This window comes from Melanerpes formicivorus, unplaced genomic scaffold, assembly GCF_026170545.1.
Source record: "Melanerpes formicivorus ecotype bairdi unplaced genomic scaffold, bMelFor1.0.p_v2 SCAF_20, whole genome shotgun sequence".
In the NCBI taxonomy this organism is placed as follows: domain Eukaryota; kingdom Metazoa; phylum Chordata; class Aves; order Piciformes; family Picidae; genus Melanerpes; species Melanerpes formicivorus.
Genome location: NW_027142372.1, coordinates 8,184,442 through 8,204,381, shown reverse-complemented (window position 1 = coordinate 8,204,381; position 19,940 = coordinate 8,184,442). Strand labels below are relative to the sequence as shown.

The 19,940-nt window shown below is 45.3% G+C and overlaps 3 protein-coding genes across 4 annotated transcripts; 2 read left to right on the top strand and 1 right to left on the bottom strand.

The window, feature by feature from the left end:
• The first annotated feature begins 1,810 nt into the window (after positions 1-1,810).
• On the top strand, positions 1,811-7,627 carry LOC137447275 (carbohydrate sulfotransferase 4-like). Its single transcript, XM_068150656.1, has 2 exons — positions 1,811-1,888; positions 5,640-7,627. The coding sequence occupies exon 2, from the start codon at positions 5,653-5,655 to the stop codon at positions 6,787-6,789; it is 1,137 nt and encodes a 378-aa protein (XP_068006757.1). The 5' UTR covers positions 1,811-1,888; positions 5,640-5,652; the 3' UTR covers positions 6,790-7,627.
• A 956-nt stretch (positions 7,628-8,583) lies between these two features.
• TERF2IP (TERF2 interacting protein) lies at positions 8,584-10,758 on the bottom strand. The gene is made up of 3 exons (XM_068150657.1): positions 10,232-10,758; positions 10,040-10,116; positions 8,584-9,684 (listed from the first exon to the last, which is right to left on the bottom strand). Exons 1-3 carry the CDS (start codon positions 10,737-10,739, stop codon positions 9,253-9,255), a joined length of 1,017 nt encoding a protein of 338 aa, XP_068006758.1. The 5' UTR covers positions 10,740-10,758; the 3' UTR covers positions 8,584-9,252.
• KARS1 (lysyl-tRNA synthetase 1) lies at positions 10,752-19,901 on the top strand. Of its 2 annotated transcripts, none has more exons than XM_068150654.1 (14): positions 10,752-10,858; positions 11,531-11,681; positions 11,883-12,048; positions 12,454-12,547; positions 13,631-13,817; positions 13,997-14,122; positions 15,164-15,283; positions 15,527-15,689; positions 15,783-15,956; positions 16,547-16,632; positions 17,313-17,398; positions 17,689-17,815; positions 19,239-19,382; positions 19,778-19,901. In XM_068150654.1, exons 1-14 carry the CDS (start codon positions 10,797-10,799, stop codon positions 19,862-19,864), a joined length of 1,773 nt encoding a protein of 590 aa, XP_068006755.1. In that variant the 5' UTR covers positions 10,752-10,796; the 3' UTR covers positions 19,865-19,901. The 2 variants fall into 2 exon arrangements, with proteins under 2 accessions (XP_068006755.1, XP_068006756.1); XM_068150655.1 differs by lacking the exon at positions 10,752-10,858 and adding an exon at positions 10,865-11,071.
• The last annotated feature ends 39 nt before the right edge of the window (positions 19,902-19,940 follow it).

The window sequence follows — 19,940 nt, the reverse complement described above, 5'->3', positions numbered from 1 at the left end:
TCAGGCTGCTCCCTTTGCTGCTGCATGAGGTCAGATATGCTCTGTGCACGTGTGCTAGGGAGCAGAGCATCAGATGCTGGCTTCCTCAGGTTATAAAAATTGGAATGCAGGCAGTTGACAGGAGGAGGGTAGAAAGCAAAACTGTGACCAGCCATCATGTGATGTGAAAGCAAGAGGTCGAAGGCCAGGTGATATGGAGCTCATTGTCATGGGGCAAAAGCTGTCTGCCATGTGCCTTTGTTTGGCTTTATAAAACTTGCAAGTCAGTTATATGAGAATGCTATCTGCTGTTCAGGAGCCAGAAGATTCCTCCCTCACTTTCCACAATGTGCAGGTCTCAGGAAATGTAGTGTGCCAGAACAGTGTGCCCTCCCAAGCCTCATCTCCAAAGGCTGTCCTCCTCTGTGCAGCTTTTCATGACACAGAAGATGCCTTCTGGAAAGCTCAGCCAAGTAGTTAGAAGTTGGGATCAGTGCAAGTGAAAAAAAAAGTAAAATCTGCTTGACCCTGTGACTGAAGGACAGTACAGCAGTGTTCAGTGCTGTCATGAAGCCTGAAAATTGGTGCCAAAGGATCAGCATGTCTTGGACAAACTGTGTACAAATGAAATAAAAGTTCATACAACTGTTTGTTAGGGAGGAATAAGGCTTCAGGAAGAGCCATTCAAATTGTGTGAGCTTTACAAACCAGCTTTGTAACAGTTGACAACATACAGGTAAATCCTTCCTACAAATAGTGTCAGTGCAGGGCCCTGAAATCAAAGTTGTACTGAACATTGCATGGCTCTCTTTTCAGAAGCCTACCTGGATCACTGCCAGCTTCTCACCTTGTTTGCCAGCCCAGGGTTACCAGGGCTTGACCATTTGTGTTCACAACATAGCAAGTGAAAGGGAACGTGACCTGCCCCGTTCAGATTGTCCCTCCTGTTAGAAGATCCAGCCTCGCCCCGATTTTTTGCTTCTGCTGTCTCCTATACTCCACTTGCATACAGATCAGAGAACCCCATCGAGAGAAGGTCTATACCTCTCCAGACAGCGTTTTAGAAATGAACAGACATGGATAGGAATGACCCGAATCAATTGTCTCTGCATGGTTGCAGAATACCATGCACTTTTCTTGAGCCTACTGCTGTCCTGCTTCACTACCTTATCGGGCACAGCCCCGCTGCAGCTCCAGCACCCTTGTGAATCATTAACAGGTCAAGTCCAGTTGCTCCTTTGACAGCTTCTCTTTTCACACAATTTTCTTTCCCAGGTCCCAAACGTTTACCTCAAGCAAGGCACAAACAGGAGCCAAAAAGATTTTATATGAATCTGCATCTGCTGACAACACATTGCCTGCAATAGTAGTCAAATATGGTCTCTCTCTGCACCCCTGGTGGGCAAGCTGGTCCTCCTTGCAGTAAGGGTTCCTATTTGTTCTTTGCTCTAACACTCCACAGACATCCCTGTTCCTCCTCGTATGGAAAGCAGCCTCTTTAAGAGCTTGCAATAGGACTTGCTATCAAAGCACCTCTCAATGTCCTTTGTAAATTCCCTGTCCTTTCTCATTTACTAGCACTGCCCCTGCAAGAACCTGCCATTGCCATGCTTTGCTGCTGAACTCAGGGTGGAGTTCTCTAAGGCTGGTCAAAGTAGGCAGGCGTGGTAGAGCAGTCAGTCTCGGAGCTGTAGCATACACAAATGAAGGGGCAGGAGGGAGGAGGCACAGGTATAGGTGAGATCTGAGTACATGTATATATCTAGGAGATCTAAGCATGAAGTCATAATGCCAGTAAATGCACAGCTGCTGCTCTGCCTGCCTGGAGGATTGTACCATATAAATGCACCTGTGTGAGGGCAACATGGCTTGAATCAGGTCTGGTGGTGCTCCAAGAGGACTTGTTAAGGTGAGATTTTCAGTCATTTCTTGGTATCTGGGGTGGATGCTCTGGTGTTGAGAACTGTATTCACTGTTCATGCTCACCAGCCTGACCTGGGAGATGATTTTTGTAAAACGCTGTAAACATATAGATGCCAGTAAATTGCTGCATGATTCCTTCTGCAGATGGAAGCTATTGCTCTAGCTTACAGGGTAATTCCTGCTTCTTCAGACTGTCTTCTCAGTGCCTGTTCTTGTTATTTCCCACTAGTGACAGTTGTGCCATCTGTTCTCCTGACTGACTGAGCAGTTACTTCTAATTTTGCAGAAACTGATCAGGCCATATTGAAGAAGGGTTTGATAAAACTAAGAGCAATCATCAGAGCTATGCCTGCAGCTTCCCTAGCACCAGATCCTCTCTGCTACACTACTGTCACTACAGCAGTGAGGAATCTGTGCAGGTCTGGAGAACTCCCCCAGGCTCAGAGAGCACTCAGCTGTCTGCATAGCACAAGGTATTTTGTGCCATACTGTCACACACACTTCCCCTCCAGACATGCACAGGTGCAACAAACCTGTACTCTGGGGACACGCTGCCCATGCTCAAAGTGTGTTTGGTGAATGTGTCTCCTTGGAGCTGCTTGCTACTTTCTGTAGTGCTCTTTCTCTGATGGGATCAAGATTCTCCAAGGCCCCTAAGAGTTTCTGGAAAAGCTTAGAAATCTGTGATTTTTTTATGGACACCCCAGCTGCTTAGACAGGCAGATCCCAGTCTTTTGCTTTCTCCTATGTGTGCTGTGAGAGACTCCAACATGATGACACTGGGTTGTTGTAATTTTCAGTAGTGTCCCTTCTTCATCCATAGTGCCTTGAGAGTCTTCCTTTTCTTTCTGCTCTCAGCCAAAGCCTGGCTCATTTCTCTGCCAACAGACAGTAACTGTGCTGCCTTTTTTTTTTTTCCACATTTTGTTCTGCAGCAGATATTGTCTCAGTCATTCTGGGCTACTCTTTACTCTGCAGCTCTGTGATGGCTTCATAGTCCACTGTTGCAATACGAAATTAACTGAATCACTTGTGACTGGGTATTTGCTTAAAATGTGTTTAAGCTTAAGATCTTGGTTCAGAAACATCCCAGCTGTCATGATTGAGAGGTACAGTAAAAAATAAGTCCAGACAATTGGTATTTCACGCACTAGGAAATGTGAGATTGAAACTCTACTGCTCTTTGCTGCTGCTCCTCAATTCCACACACAACTCATTTCAGTCCTTCCCTGCTCTCTGTGGGACAGACTGGTCAGGGCAACATTCATAACTACTTCTTGTGTAAGAATGAAGAAGCTGTTGAGTCTGTGGCCTCATGTGAGACCGTTTCCAACAAGACCAGTAACAGGGATGATCTACATACTCTGTAAAATGTCTAAAACATTCATACTCTGATTTGATTAAAGATAAAAGTACACCCCTGCTTCCCAAAAGAATCTGGATTCATTCCCTCAGATTGTTCACACACAGGTTTCCAGAGAAATAATTACTTCTGTGGCTTTAAATCTGCCTGAATATCTTAATGCCAATGTTCATGTCTTCTCAACAGAGTTTTCACTCAAGTGTTTCTGGCTATAGTCCAGAAACTCTGTCAGGACAGTATTGATGGTGCCGGATGGAAGTGATATCATCGAAGTTCATTTGGAAGCCAGGGCTTTTGGTAAACACTGCTGTATTCATTTTAGACAGGGAAGGTGATACATGACCTATTTTTACCACAGTCTTTGTTTGCAGCGTTTCCTATGCTTGGTCCAAATGGCAATCTCATAAGCTTCTTGTCAGATCTAACACTATAGTCCATTTGTATAACAAAAAAACCCAGTGAGATTCTTATCCAAGAGACCAGAAACATGCGGTCCCTTGCTAGATGCATGACCCCCTGCATGCTTGTAAGACACTATTAAATTAAATTTCATATTGTGATGGCACTTACTGGCAACAGCCAGGCTTGGTTGGGCTGAGTATTGTCCTATTTCTGAGAACTTATTATTTCTGCCTTAATAAACCCTAACATCCAAACCAATGCAGAGCAGGTAGATTAGAGAAACAAGCCAATTTATGCTTATATGCTGGAAGGAAAGATGACTTCTGTTCCTAGCTGCTTAGTAGCAGTGACTGTAACTGGAAGACTAAACTTCAGTGGTACAGGAACTGAAATTATGGGAGGAGGCATATCTGTGCACATTAGTCTGAATGTTTTGCTGCAGAGGGAAATTGAGGTAGGGCATATGGAAATGAAGGAAGGGAGATTTTGCCTGGGAACATTGATGCATTACCATGATAAACATGTTAATCATGGTAAGCACATAGTGGGCAAGCAGCATCTGCATTGTGGGCAGCTGGAGCTCTGCTGCTTTAGTAGAGGGAGGCTCCTCTGCATGGGCATAGCTGCCTGAATTCAATGCAGTTGTGAGCTGCATAAAAGCAGCACCTAAAGCTGTTATGGACCTAGGCTCCAGTGCTGCTCTGTCCAGGATGACTTCCATCTTGCCATTCAGCCCTGAAAATCCCGCTCTCCCTATCCTATCTAGCTGTGGAAGCACCTTGAAAAAATGACTGTGACTGAGAGCCCATAAGGTTGTTTATCTTATCTTGGGAAATGTAAAACAGTTGCACCGTCCAGAGTGGCCTATCTTCACTGCAGCACAGATAAACTGCCAGCCTGGCACATGGTGACAGTGGAGAAAACCATACTGTGGACTTCTGTATTATATGAGGGGCTGGTCCCCCAGGGCAACCAGTAGTTCATGTAGCCACCTATATACAAGGCACAGCCAGGCATGTCTGGGGGAGGAGAGCACACAAAAGAGAAGCAGTTGGCAGAGCATGACAATTAAGTGAATCCTTTCTGCCTCAGATCCCATCCCTGACAGTGTACTTCCTGCAAAGTCCTGTGCCAGGCAGTACTCAGGCTATGAATTTACCCTAGGCAGAACAAAGGACATGTACACTAAATATATATTTGTGTGTACCAACTTATTTCAATACACTGAAAGAATTCTTAAACTTTGATAAAAGTGCAGACAAGCTTTCCAGTGATCTTCTAAGACTGCACTATAATAGCTTGTTGAGCAACAGTAATGTTGTTAAAGAAAGCTTTCATCCCTGCAGTATTTATGTCCACTGCAAAGAGACCTTCTCCTACAGTTGTCACAGTACCACTGGTAGTATGGCAGCTTTTGAAAACCCTGAGCCTGCAGAGGAACTGGCCCCTCAGTTTAGGAAGGATGTTGACCTGCTGGAATGAGTCCAGAGAAGGGCAACAAAATTGGTGAGAGGTTTGGAACACAAACCCTATGAGGAGAGGCTGAGGGAGCTGGGGTTGCTTAGCCTGCAGAAGAGGAGACTAAGGGGTGACCTTATTGCTCTCTACAACTACCTGAAGGGAGGTTGTAGACAGGCGAATGTTGGTCTCTTCTCCCAGGTAGCCAGCACCAGAACAAGAGGACACAGTCTCAGGCTGCACCAGGGGAGGTTTAGGCTGGATGTTAGGAAGAAGTTCTTCACAGAGAGAGTGATTGCCCATTGGAATGGGCTGTCCGGGGAGATGGTGGAGTCACCACCATTGGAGGTGTTCAGGAGGAGACTTGACAGGGTGCTTGGTGCCATGGTTTAGTTGTTTAGGTGGGTTGGATTGGTTGATGGGTTGGACGCGATGATCTTGAAGGTCTCTTCCAACCTGGTTTATTCTGTTCTATTCTATCATGATCCTGTGATGCTGTACTTTGTCTCTGCAGGTCGCATGCAGCCATGAGGTCTAGAAATGTGAAAAGGCTCTTGATCCTGGCAGTTTTGTCCTTCCTTCTGATCCACTTCCATTTCCCACACTGCAGCAACAATGCCCCCACAGAAGGAAAACCTTCTCCAGTTCACATTCTCATTCTCTCCTCCTGGAGGTCAGGATCATCCTTCACTGGACAAATCTTCAGCCAGCACCCCAGTGTCTTCTACCTGATGGAGCCTGCTTGGCATGTGTGGGTTAAGATGTACCAGAACAGGGCCAGTGTCTTACACATGGCAGTGAGGGACCTAGTTAGGTCGGTCTTTCTGTGTGACATGTCTGTGTTTGATGCTTACATGTCTACCGAGAAGAAAAAGTCTGATTTATTTCAGTGGGAGACAAGCCGAGCCTTGTGCTCCCCCCCTGCCTGTGACACATTCAGTCGCAGTGACATAATCCCTGCAGCCACCTGCAAAATCATCTGTAGCAAGTATCCCTTCAGCAAGGTGGAGGAAGCTTGTAAAACCTACAGCCATATCGTCATCAAGGAGGTTAGATTCTTGAGTCTGAAAGTTCTCTACCCCCTTCTCACTGATCCATCCCTGAACCTCAAAATCATTCACCTGGTCCGTGATCCTCGGGCTGTGTTCAGGTCCCGAGAGAGCGCAAGGGCAGTCCTGGCACATGACAGTAACATTGTTACAGGGATCAGGGACTCAAAGGGAGAAAAGGGGCTTTACAGTGCAATGGAAGTAATCTGCAAAGGCCAGGTTGAGATTTACAAGACAGGCAGGCAGGCCACTCACAGCTTCCTGAAAGACCGCTACTTGCTGGTTCGCTATGAAGACATTGTCAGAGACCCGCTAGCAAGGGCTGCTCAGATGTACAGGTTTGCAGAACTCCATTTCACAGCAGAACTTCAGAAGTGGTTGCACAACATCACCCATGGGAAGGGACAAGGCACACAGGCCTTTCAAATTGGCTCCAGAGATGCCCTGGGTGTATCCCAGGCCTGGAGGAAGACCCTTCCTTTTGAGAAAATAGAAAAAGTACAAAATGTGTGCAAGGATGCGATGGACTTACTGGGTTACCGGCTTCTTCAGTCAGAAGAAGAGCAAAAAAATATGTCACTGGATCTTTTGTTTGCCCAGAACTCCACAGAGTAACAAAGTCTGCAAGCAGAAAAAGATGCTCTCTGCAGCTGCTCTCTGAAGGTTGCAGTACTACAACAGAAGAGGACAGAGGTGCATGCATGTGTGTAAGAGTGCATGCATGGATGTACAGTGCAAGGATGAGGAATACAAGAACTCCATCTGCACTCACGAAAGCTTCCTCAGCAGCACCAGGTCACTCTCCAAGGCCCCTGGAGGCTCAACCACAATGCAGGCTGAAGTGATACAAGTGTTTTCCAAATGAAGTCCGTGCTTTATGTGAAAGAGCAAGTATGTGTAGGTTGGAGCAAAGAGAATGGCAAAGGAGTGGTATCAGCTATTAGAGCTCAAACTCTTCACAGACTGAATTGAAATACCAGTGAAACCACATGCAGCAGTTGCATGGCAAAGGAAGAGGAGATATAAATTGGAAGCTGAATAAAGAGACTGTTATTGCTGTGCTGTCACCTGGGATACATAATGCCAGAAGAGACACAAGGATCACTACACATTTGTTTCTGGAAAGATCCTTTTTTAAAACGGCTGTTTTCAAGCCCAGATTTCCTTTTGCTCCATTCCTGTGGCTGGGCAATGTTGGGGAAATGTGTTCACTTACTGTTGTAATGGGGAAAGAGGAATAAACCAGCTATAGCTGAAAACAAAGGCTCCTGAGTCCCTGGCACTTATGGACATAGCCCAGTGTTGACTCTTCAGGGCTGGGTGGAAGGTTGGACTAAATGGTCTTTGAGGTTTTTTTTCCAAGCAGATGTATTCTATGATTTTAAAATGTTTACTGCATTCAGTATTACAAATAAGAATCAAATACAAAATAGGCTTTTCATAAATATTTATTTCTGAAACTTGAGTGTTGCATGATGTTTTCCATCACATTTGCATCACTGAAATGACTTTAAGTTCCTGCCACAGTTCTAGATCTAGATTCTCCTCTGCTTTGCTAACTTTTCCGAAATGCTACCCACTTGCTACATTTTCAGCTCCAAATTTGTTATCAATTTGTTTCTGACATGTTCATCATCTCTTTGCAACTTCAAATCATGCCCTTCTCATTCCAGTATTGCTCTGGGGAGGAATGCTCATATTAAACCTGGCAGAAGGGCATTTGCTGCCCTCTATAGCAAAATGAGTGTCAGTTGCAGAGCTAGACCTCATCTGCATGTTACTAAGTTGCACAATCTTCTTACAAACAGAAACATGCTGCTGAATTTTAAAATGCTTCAGGCAGTTAACAGAAAGAGGAAACTTCTTTACTGCTTTGAGCTACGGGAAGAGTATTCCTGACACTCCCTGATAGTTCAGGGACCCCACAGGGAAATGGAAAATGCAGATGTAAAGGTTCTCGCTGTTAAGATGTCTGCACGGTTCTGCAAAGGTAAAAACCACTTTATGTGGACTCAGAAGTTTGCATTGCACATCTGACTGTGCTGAAATCGACAAACTCACTCTTACAGTGTCACTCAAAATTGTAAAAAGACACAAGCCACCTTAACACCTGATCTTTTTATGTTGTGGCCATTTAATCTACTCTAGCTCTCCTTCTGAAATCTAGAGCAGTTTTAGCTAAATAGGACCGCTGAATTAGGAGGTTGTGGATCTACTGAAACACATACACCACCCAAACTGTCGTGGGAGGTTAGGGCTGCATGAAGTGACGACTCTCCTGTTCATGAACCTAGGCACTTTGAAATACAGCTGATTTTAACAGATTAACACACCATAAATAGGTTAGCCTGCCTGCCCGCCTCTCCCCAACACAGAAGTGAAGGAAAAATAACACACATAAACTCTGGATTGAGAGAAAAAGTTTTACTGGGCAAATTGGGTAATAATAATAATACAATGTACAACTCCCTTAGCTCAGCCTATTTTCAGGGGGAAAAAAAAAACAAGGCAGCACAAAGCAATAAAAATCAGGACCTAACCAACTGTGACCCGTCACCAGGCTGGAAAATACCAAGTTTTTCAGATTGTAGCTGTTCATTAGCAAGGGTGTTCTCTCTGAAACATGACAGGTGAGAGTTACCTAAACTCTGAGCACTCTTCCTTACCTCGTATCTCATACCTCACACATGATCCTGGAAGCCTGATTTTTCCAGCTAGACCGTATGGTCTGCTACAAATGTTACTTTGTGACTCGTCAGCCTGTAGAGATGCAAGCTGGAGGACACCCACTCATTATTTTTGAAACCATGAAGCAAGATGGTAAAGTTACTAACCAAACTCTGCAAAATTAGTGCTGGAGAACATATGCTGCCAGTAGCAACAAAAACTTAAGACGCCTGTTTATTGCATCAAGTATTACAAATAAAAATCAAATACAAAACAGGTATTTTATAAATATTTACAAGTATTTCTGAAGCTTCAAAATGTTGCATGACATTTTCCATCACATTTGCATCTCTGAAATGACTTTCAGTTCTTGCCACAGTTCTAGATCTAGATTCTCCTCTGCTTTGCTATCTAACTTTTCCTAAATGCCACCCGCTTTGCTACATTTTCAGCTCCAAATTTTGTTATCAATTTGTTTCTGACATGTTCATCATCTCTTTGCAACTCCAAATCATCCTCTCTGCTCCACACAGGGTACCCATCCAAGCGCTGCCCTGTCTTCAGAAAGTATGAAGTAGCTTCCACTTCACCGGTGTTTTTCAGAAAGGCCTGTGTAACAGTGTGCAGGTCCATGCTGAACTTCTTCATGAAGTACTGCATAGTTTTTACTGCTTCTTCTACCACACTGGAAGAGCAAGTGCTTGTTGGTCCTTGTAACTGAGCGTCAGGGAGAACCCACTCCTGCGATCCAGTTTGCAAGCCAGATGCTGTTTCTTCTGGGTACTTTCCTTCTCCAACTTCTGTAGAAAGCTCTTGTGAAATGTTTGAAGTGTCACTTCCTGACTAAAATGAAGAGAGTGGAGTCATCAGTTAGACGTGGTATTTCTGGCAAGCTTTTTTATCACCACTACCCAACCACCTTCCACTGTGGCAGTACAGTGCCAGTACAGTTTTTGGTGTGACAACTCTGACATAAAATTAACTTGGACAGGAGATCAATCTAAGAAAACATCGCAGCGAGGCACCGTTCACCAGAAGGCACGCAGCTCACACCTCACACGAAGCACCCACTTAGCAGAAGGGAAGCCGTAGCGCTGTCACTTAAGAATAGCGAATTACAGTTGTGTCACACTGTGACAAGCAGAACTAGAAGCAGGTGCAGCAGCCACTCTACTCCCCTGCTAGCCCAGGGGCTCACCTCCGCGCCATCGAACTCCTGATTCGCTGCCTCGAAAACACCCGTGCTTTGTGCGGGCTCCTCCATCTGCTGGGGCCCTGCGGAAACACAAGGGCACCGAGTGCCAGGCCGCAGCGGGTGCGCGGCCACTCCCCCGCCCGCCAACCTCCCCTCTTCCCCGCCGCCAAATCCGGCCGGCCGCCCCCAGCTCACCCCCGAGCAGCGGCCGCAGGTACCGTAGGTAGCGGTCGCGCATGGCTTGCCAGCTGTGCTGCGTCAGCCCCGCCCGCTCCAGCTCCTGCCAGAGCGCCCGGCCGCGCACACGCGCCGTAGCGCGGCCACGCACAGCCCGCAGCAGCGCCGTGTCCTCCGCCTTCGTGAAGGCCCGGCGCCCGCGCGACGAGGCCACCACGGGAGGCCTAGTCGGCGTAGCGGGCAGCCGGAAGGACTCTAGGGGCAGCCGCTGCTTGCGCTCCACGCACGCTGTCACGTATTCGGTGGAGATCGCACCGGCTGGGGCGGCCTCCCCGGGCTGCGCCAGAAGCACAGCTCCCGGCTCCTGTACGCGGCACAACCGCCCGCCGCCCGCCAGCACCAGCGGTGCCAGGCGCAGCTTGTCCAGCCCCGGCCGCACGTAGAACCTCATGGGGCTGCCATCGTCCTGCAAGAACAGTGACCGCGAGCACGCCCCATCCGCGCCCCAGAGCCCCGGCCCCGCCATTGTCAGGCTGCGCGCGCAGGCGCGGGCTTGCCGGAAGAGCCGGCTAGAGTCGAGAAGATGGCGGCGGTGGCAGGGCGGGCGTGTGAAGCAGCGGAGACTGAGTCGCACCTCAGCAAAAAGTGAGGGAGACTGGGCGGGCAGGTGGAGCCAGGCAGCGCCGGGCCGGGCTGGGGAGGCGAGGCAAAGCAAAGCAAAACAAGGCGAGGCGAATGTTCGGCTGACCTGGTGTGCGTCTCTGCCATGCTGAGCCCTGCTGCTGCGCGGCTCCGCGGCTGGGCCTGGAGGGTCGCGCCCGCGCTCCGATGGCACCAGGCACTTCATGACCAAAGCAGGTCCGTGCTTTGCGGTCTGGCTGGGCCCATCTCTTCATGAAGTCCTGGTCGTCAGGGTCGGGAGCCGCGGGAGGCCGGTCCGGGCTGTGAAGGCGGCTCGGGAACTCTTTAAATAGCGCCTAACTTCTTGCAGGAGAACTTGCCTTACTCCGCTTGGGTGCTGCGTGGTGTTGCTAGGCTCTGACGTGTGAAATGGCCATCGGAAAAGGCCTTGGGCACATAGGCAAGCATCATCAAGGACGCTTTACATAATACTTAATTCAGTTTTAACTTGTTCTGGATATTTATATTGTATATATGAGCTAAAACAGTTCAGCGAAGAAAATGCTTAAAATTCAGGATTATTTTGGCTTCTGGGCAGGGTTATTTATACAGTGAGCTTTTGTCAGAATCCTGTCAAGTGTTTCCTTGTAGAAGTATCAGAGTACCTGCTGCATCTGGTTTCCTTCTCTTTTGTAGTGAGCTGAAGAGACGTTTAAAGGCTGAGAGAAAAATAGCCGAAAAAGAGGCAAAGCAGAAAGAGCAAAATGAAAAGAATTCAAATAAACCATCCTTGACTTCTGACTCTGAGAATAACATTGGTGCTGATGAGGAAATCTTGGACCCCAATGTGAGCATCTGCCCTCATGCTTTACTAGTATTCTGAAACTAACTTTTAGTTTAGATTTGATGTACGTTCAAGAGGATCTAAGTGGTTAAGAGGAGAGCAACCTACATTTTCCTAAATAAGTGCAGCTGTTTTAATTTACAACCTGCAAAATAGTTTCAGTTTCTAACAAATTATTTTGGTTCTGTTTGTTTCTGGTGACAGCAATACTACAAGATTCGAAGCCATGCAATCCAGCAGCTGAAAGGCACTAATGAAGATCCCTATCCCCACAAATTTAATGTGGACTTGTCACTCTCGGATTTTATAGAAAAGTACAGTCACCTGCAGCCAGGAGATCACCTGACAGACATTACAGTGAGGGTGGCAGGTAAGGACTTAATTTGGGATACAGAAAGATGGTCTGCTGTTTTGCTAAGAGAAGTCTTAGCTGCTTTTAATTATGGCGTGGTCTCTTTGAATTAAGCTGATCCTCCATTACTTGGTCTCAAAGTCCATAGCTGACTATTCAGGACATGCCCTTTCGGAATGAGTAGACCCATACAACATCCCATAGAGCTACAAGATGAGATTGTGATACCTGCCTCAGAACCCAGAGTTCACGTGATCTTTGCTGTACTGGTATTCATTTTGAGACTTGACTTGTTTCTCTTTCACAATTAGTGATCAGTTCAGAGCTGATAATCCTTTGTCCTAGTGATAATACTGTGGGTTTTGCCCCTGTACCCTTTCTGCTGGTGACTCTTGCTGATATCCTGCATACTTTGATCTTTAGGTCGAATCCATGCGAAGCGTGCCTCTGGAGGGAAGCTGATATTCTATGATCTCCGTGGTGAAGGTGTCAAATTACAGGTCATGGCAAATTCCAGGTAAGTAGAGGTATTCCTAGTGGCATTCTAAACTGAACTGCATTCTGGGGCCTAGAGAGCTGTAGTTGGGCATTCTATTTCTTCATCTTAGTCAATTCATCTGTATGGTGGCTTAGGTAGTATTTTGCTTAGGATGTTGTGTTTGGCTTCCCTAATGGAAGCCTAACGGGACCTCTGCTGACTGGACAGATGGGCGGAGTCCAATGGGATGGCATTCAACAAGTCCAAGTGCCAGGTGCTGCACTTTGGCCATGGCAACCCCATGCAGAGCTACAGGCTGGGGTCGGAGTGGCTGGAGAGCTCCCAAACAGAGAGGGACCTGGGGGTGCTGGTTGACAGCTGCCTAAACATGAGGCAGCAGTGTGCCCAGGTGGCCAAGAAGGCCAATGGCATCCTGGCCTGCATTAGGAATAGTGTGGCCAGCAGGAGCAGGGAAGTCACTGTGCCCCTGTACTCTGCATTGGTTAGGCCACACCTTGAGTACTGTGTCCAGTTCTGGGCCACTCAGTTTAAGAAGGACGTCGAAACACTTGAACGTGTCCAGAGAAGGGCAACAAGGCTGGTGAGAGGCCTTGAGCACAAGCCCTATGAGGGGAGGCTGAGGGAGCTGGGATTGTTTAGCCTGGAGAAGAGGAGGCTCAGGGGTGACCTCATTGCCCTCTACAACTACCTGAAGGGCGGTTGTAGCCAGGAAGGGGTTGGTCTTTTCTCTCTAGCAACCAACACCAGAACAAGGGGACACAATCTCAAGCTGTGCCAGGGGAAGTTTAGGCTTGAGGTGAGGAGAAAGTTCTTCATTGAGAGAGTCATTAGTCATTGGAATGGGCTGCCTGGGGAGGTGGTGGAGTCACCGTCCCTGGAGGTGTTCAAGAGGGGATTGGATGTGGCATTTGGTGTCATGGTCTAGTCATGAGGTCTGTGGTGACAGGTTGGACTCGATGGTCTTTGAGGTCCCTTCCAACCTTGGTGATAATGTGATACTGTAATCCTTTTTTAAAAGCATTTGGTCTGGGGGAAGACTTGCAGGACAGTTTGGAATGTTGAATTTTAATCAAACTTACTGGATTGGTTTTGTATCTGCAGGCTCTACAAATCTGAGGAAGACTATTTCCGCATTAACAACAAGCTGCGTCGTGGGGACATTATTGGTGTAGAGGGGAATCCTGGGAAAACAAAGAAAGGGGAACTGAGTATTATTCCATATGAAATAACTCTGTTGTCTCCATGCCTGCATATGTTGCCTCATCTTCATTTTGGCCTCAAAGATAAGGTACTTGTCACGCCTGTCACTCCTGGAGGCAATTTGGCACTTAAGTCTGAATGGATGATTTTTTTTTATCTGCTGATGGTGTCAATCAACAAAGGAACATCTGTTTTGTTTGGAGATTTTTTTCTTCCTTTGGTAGCACAGTTTGTGTAGTGTGTCCTGAAGATATTTGTTCTTTTCAGGAAACTAGGTATCGTCAGAGATACTTGGATTTAATTCTTAATGATTATGTGAGGCAGAAATTTATAACCCGTGCAAAGATCATTACATACCTTCGAAGCTTTCTAGATGAGTTGGGCTTCCTTGAGGTAAGACTTCAGTATTTATTTTTCTGCATACTGAATGTTTAGAACTTTTCAGCTTCAGGGATGTTTTATGTTTGGGCTTCATGCAAAGTATTTACAGAAGTAAGAATAATAACCTCAGCATGATGTCTTTTAGCAGTTTAATGTAGAGGGGGCTATTCCTTTCCTCTCATCTTAAAGTTAAGAGTATTACTCAGTTGGTTTAGGCTGTGACTTGTGAAACTTCTATGAAGGTAGTACTTCAAACTACTGCTGCCTCTTCCCTATTTCAATAAATTAAGGTTTTTCAGTAAGTAAAATTGGTTTTATCTTAAGCTCTGTTGGGGAGTAGCATATGAGAAAATGAAACTAGCTCTGCTCTCTCTTACATCCAGATTCTTGGTTCTACTTTACAGTTAACAAAAGCTTAGAACTTAATGTGGTTTATTTGCATCTGTTTTTAGCAACTGAATCTGTAGTCTCTTCTGGACCTGCTCGAAGAGGTCTGTGTTCTTCAAGCTTGTACTGGGGATTCCAGAGCTGAATGCAGTGCTCTGGGTGGGGCCTCATGAATGCTGAGCAGAGAGTGAGAGTCACCACCTTCCACCTGCTAGCCACAATTATTTTAATGCAGCCCAGGATATAGTTGGTTGCTGGGCCACTCTCCATTCATTCACCCTCCAGGTTGAACTGATACTAGGGATTGACCTGACCAGCTTTCACCTGGCCTTTGTTGAACTTCATTATCTGAAATGCAGAGATAATTATGTGACAATCCTACAGCCCACTTGGCTTCCATAACCTGAATCCAGGAGATGAGTATTTGTAGTAAATAACAGTGGTTGTTGGCAGCCTTGAAGACTTTTAGTTCTTTAGTTCAGAATTTTTCTCATATACTGGAAGGTCAAATAATGAAATACAGAGTTTTTTCATTAGAGCTAGCTGTGGTTTGTTTGCTTGATCTACAGAGCTCAGCTTTGGAGACAGATTAAAGCAGAGCATTGAGGCAGGAGCCTGGAAATATGGCACTGTTAAATTAACATTTGTATTATTACAATTTTACAGATTGAAACCCCTATGATGAATATAATCCCAGGTGGAGCTGTGGCAAAACCTTTTATCACATACCACAATGATCTGGATATGAATTTGTATATGAGAATTGCTCCTGAGCTTTACCACAAGGTAAAATGCAAGGCCTTTATGGCTAAGCCTCTGTTGTCCAGAGTGTTGTGATCTTACTCCAGAAAAATAAATGTAGCTGAAACAAAGACTATTCTTGAAGAAACGTAGACATGTTGGATTGGAGGAAACAGAATTTATCTTGAATGAGATGCGTGAGGTTGTGTTGCAGTTGTGTGTGTTAGGAGTTTTCTTTAGTTCTTGTGGAAAAGTTCAGTGTCTTTACTAGAATTTTCTGTTGTTCAGATGTTGGTGGTTGGTGGCATGGACAGAGTATATGAAATTGGGCGTCAGTTCCGGAATGAAGGAATCGATTTGACTCACAACCCTGAGTTCACAACTTGTGAGTTCTACATGGCTTATGCAGACTACCATGACTTGATGGAAATTACAGAGAAGTTGCTTTCAGGTGATGTATACAAACTTAATGAAAAAAAGAGTAAGTCTCTGGAAGAGTTGTGTATTATGTGGCATATTCCTAAACTTGAGGTTCCTTTTGTAGGGATGGTGAAACATATTACTGGAAGTTACAAGATCACTTACCATCCAGATGGCCAGGATGGAGAGGCCTATGAGATAGATTTTACCCCTCCCTTCCGGCGAATTAACATGGTGCATGATCTGGAAAAGATCTTAGGAGTGAAATTTCCATCAGCTGAGTGTTTTGAAACTGAAGGTCAGATGATCAATATGAATGAATTAACAGAAAAAATGCAAAAGTTCTCAGTTCTGTTCTTAGTTTGTGTTCTGTCAGCATTGGTCTGTTACCTGAGAGTCCAAAAAGAAGCCTTCGTGCTTTGCACTCTTTGGTAGGATCTGACTCTTCCGCCTCTTTGTTGAGCGTAATTGATGGCTGTGTATTCAAGAGGCATGATCTGGGGAGTTCTTGATCTCTCGAAGAGACACAGCTTTTTATTTCTTCTGTCCTTTGTGCAGTGTTGTGCCTGTGTTCATAGGTTAGGAATGGCACACACTTTGTAGTGATTTTTCCCTATATTCCCCCCCCAGGGTACTTATGTCCAGCAGTTTTGTGGGGTTGTGCTTAATTGTTGTCAAGTTTCTGAACTATAAAGTAACTTAAATTTTGGTGTAACATTATTTTAAAACAAATTACTGCTTTTGCAATTTCACATTTAAGCTCATGTTTGCCTTGAGATATACCATTAAGATCTTAAAAATCACTCTGATAACGTGTTGAAGTATGCAGGAAGAAAAAGAAGTGGTTATCCAGGTAGCTTTTCTCATTTTTGTCTACAACAATTTCAGAAACTCGCAAATTCTTTGATGACCTTTGTGCTGAGAGAAGTGTTGAGTGTCCACCTCCCAGAACAACAGCCAGGCTTCTTGACAAAGTAAGTCAAGGTGTTTTTATAACCCTAATGTCTTTTGAGGATATGTCTGTATCCAAAGAAGTCCCTTCAGAACCAAAGTTTAACTGTATCGGGGAAAACTCACTGAAATACGCTTCAGCTATTTCTGTATCACAGTGAGAAAACTTGCTGTGTCAAAATGTTGAGGTTTTTTTGTTGTTGTCTTCACCAAAATGTAGTTTACTGATGCCTGCTTAATGGAAGCATTGAAGGATTTTAGTTTAATACCTGATCTCTTGTGATTAAAGCAGATCCGCCACTTTTCTGTGGGATGTGCGTATTCATATGTACCTTACCAAACTGGTAGGCTTACCATATAGTTTTATCACATGTATTTCAAGTATTCTTAACCCAAAATACTGCCCTGATAGCTGTTTCTCTTCTGATTTTCATATTCACCTTCAATGTAATGTCCAAGTTGATGTAAGTAATTTTTTCTTTACATACAGCGTTTGCAATGTCCTTTTTTTTTTACCTAAATAGGACATGGACTCTCTGTTAATAAGGACATTAGTAGGGTCAGGATTATTACTAGTTGGGAAATTCCAGTTTTATAATACATTCTTCAGTAGTGAATAGAAGGAAGGGAGGATGTTTGCAGCAGGCCCCACTAGGAAAGTGAAACTGCGCTCTACATAATGGTTTTGCTTTTGTTTTCCCAGTTAGTCGGTGAATTCTTGGAAGTCACGTGTATCAACCCAACATTTATCTGTGATCACCCACAAGTCATGAGTCCTCTAGCCAAATGGTAAGAGACACAATCAGTGTGTAATAATTAAACCCTCCTCTACTTCCTTGGGTGGGTGGGAAGTCATAAAAAAGTCATATATGCCGAATAGAGATTTTAATGTTTGTAGATCTAACACCAGCCCAGACAGATGTTGGTTCCTGAGCTGTGAAAGCTATCATCCAGGCAAGAGGTGTTCTGATGCTTCGTTTCCCCCAAGGATGGGCAATCCTTGTGAAGTAATCTGTGTGCCCTTTGTTTCTGTAAAGACGTTTATTTTAAGGTATGGTTGCTTTGCCTTCTTGACATAGGCATCGCTCTTATCCGGGGCTGACAGAACGCTTTGAACTTTTTGTAATGAAGAAGGAAGTGTGCAATGCATACACAGAACTTAACGATCCCATCCGGCAGCGACAGCTCTTTGAGGAGCAGGCCAAGGTATGGTGTTTGATAGTGAATCAATGGTGGAGGCTTAAAAGGGACATTCACTACTTGGAGCGAATGTTTCTTGCTTAAGGGAAAGCTTGTTTTCTTTTAGAGTCCAGATCCAAGCACAGCTGTTGATTTAGTTTTCACTAGTGCAACTTTGTATTGGAACATCTTCCCTCTTACTCTGCCTGAAGTACTAAACTGACAAAAAGCAAATGTACAAAGTGTTTCTCTATCTCAGGTTGAAAGTTACTTTTCCCCAGTTAAGCTTTTATGTAGTCATATGAGAGTATACTTCCAGGTTCTTAAATAAATTTTCATGGCTGGTAGGAGTTTGAATAGTGAGTTAGAAATAGCCCAATTTCCTGATCTGAGTTATTTTTAAATTGACTCACTGCTGCAGACTGGAAATTACTAGGCCTACAAATTTATTGTAGTAGTTTTCTATGGACAAGCCTTAGAAAGGAGTGACCAAAATTGCTTTTGTTGTTAAGTGGGAATACACATCCATGAATGCATGTGTGCCCATGCCTGATGGAGGTCAGATGTTGGGGTCTGCACAGAGTTCCTGTTCTTCCTACTCTTTCTTTCACAGTGTCTGAGAGGATTGAACAGTTTTCAAAACCAGGAAAGCTGACTTACATTAACCAGCTTTGATAGTTCCAAAATTATCATCCAGAATGAATTAACATCACAGATTTTTCACCTTTGGTCTGTTGTGTTTATGTTTGCTGTAGTTGTGTATAGCCACACTTTGCAGGCATATGATTGTATGTATTGAATACAAATTTGCCTGAAAATTTAATATTAAGGTGGAGATTGAGATGGAAGGATGGTAGTTTGCATTTCAGGATTTAGACTCGGGCAGTAAAGTTAGCTTTGGAGAAGACTGCTAAAGTGTTTGTGGAACCTGTGAGCAAAGATGTGTAAGTGTTGAAACAACAATAAACACTTGGCATTTTCTAAGCATGAATAGGGTTGGCTAGTTTGTGTTTTGGCACTTGGAGGCTGGCAGGGTCAGATACATTAGTTACCATCTCAGTGTAGCGTTGTTTTGTTCTACTTGAAATAAACCAGTCCCTGGACATTATTGCGTGAAGCAACTACTGACAATTGAAACAACTATCAGTTGCTTCTACAAACTAATAAAGATTGCAAGCAGTGAAAGAACCCAGAAGCCTTTGAGAGCAGTTTGGTCCACTGTCATCTGCTGCCCTATGGTCCTGGAGATGCTTTGATTTGAAGGGCCTTTGCCTTGAAAAGGAAACTTACAGATCAGGAAGGAGTGAGGCCTAGAGCTATTTGTATAGGGCTTCGGTTTCATTGCCTGCTACAAATACCAATATTCCTCTTTTTTTGGGTAGGGGTTGGCAGATGTGGTACTAGCTAACTCTGTACAATCCACCTTTTACCGTTTCATTTTCTCATCTAGGCAAAAGCTGCAGGTGATGATGAAGCCATGTTTATTGATGAAAACTTCTGTACTGCACTGGAGTACGGCCTTCCTCCTACAGCTGGCTGGGGCATGGGAATTGATCGCCTCACCATGTTCCTCACAGACTCCAATAACATCAAGGTAAACGTGAGAGATGGCAGTATCTGCTGCTGCCTTTGTCAGAGAACAGGACTGAGATCCTGCAAAGCAGGCCACAAACAAACACCAGGCAGTGTAGCCATTCAGGATTCATTAATAAGAATTAAAGAACTTCACCACAGAAAAGTGCTTCTTTGGTGCACATACTAATAAACCTCTGCAGAGGTTGCAGCTGCAGTGTGGCTGTGCCTGAGCACGGCGGCGTGCTTGCGTCATGCTGTACACGGCCGCACTGGGCAGCTGGCTCTGCGGCGCGGGGGAGCCGGGGAGAGCCAAGGGGGGGCTACTAGCACAGGACTTGCCCAGTGGGTCTTGCGTCCCGGGCAGGGGGCGCGATGGGGCAGCCCTGGCCGCGCTGATGGTACTCCGTTTCACAGGAGGTGCTTCTCTTCCCTGCCATGAAACCGGAGGACAACAAGAAGGAGGTGCAGCCTGACCAGCCTGGCGAAGGCACTTCTGTATGAACCTCGGCCCGTTCCGTTAATAAAGATACTGCTTTCAGCCGCCTGTCTCCGTGTCTGTTGTGCGCCTGCGCAGGGG

Excerpts from the sequence above, each read along its gene's own strand:
- LOC137447275 (XM_068150656.1), top strand. The coding sequence starts at position 5,653 with ATGAGGTCTAGAAATGTGAAAAGGCTCTTGATCCTGGCAGTTTTGTCC.
- TERF2IP (XM_068150657.1), bottom strand. The coding sequence starts at position 10,739 with ATGGCGGGGCCGGGGCTCTGGGGCGCGGATGGGGCGTGCTCGCGGTCA. Across the intron at positions 10,117-10,231 it reads CCTGCGGCCGCTGCTCGGGG|GGCCCCAGCAGATGGAGGAG; the intron begins GTGAGCTGGGGG and ends GTGTTTCCGCAG. Across the intron at positions 9,685-10,039 it reads AGGAGTTCGATGGCGCGGAG|TCAGGAAGTGACACTTCAAA; the intron begins GTGAGCCCCTGG and ends TCTTCATTTTAG.
- KARS1 (XM_068150655.1), top strand. The coding sequence starts at position 10,980 with ATGCTGAGCCCTGCTGCTGCGCGGCTCCGCGGCTGGGCCTGGAGGGTC. Across the intron at positions 15,284-15,526 it reads CTCCTGAGCTTTACCACAAG|ATGTTGGTGGTTGGTGGCAT; the intron begins GTAAAATGCAAG and ends TCTGTTGTTCAG. Across the intron at positions 17,816-19,238 it reads TCTTTGAGGAGCAGGCCAAG|GCAAAAGCTGCAGGTGATGA; the intron begins GTATGGTGTTTG and ends TTTCTCATCTAG.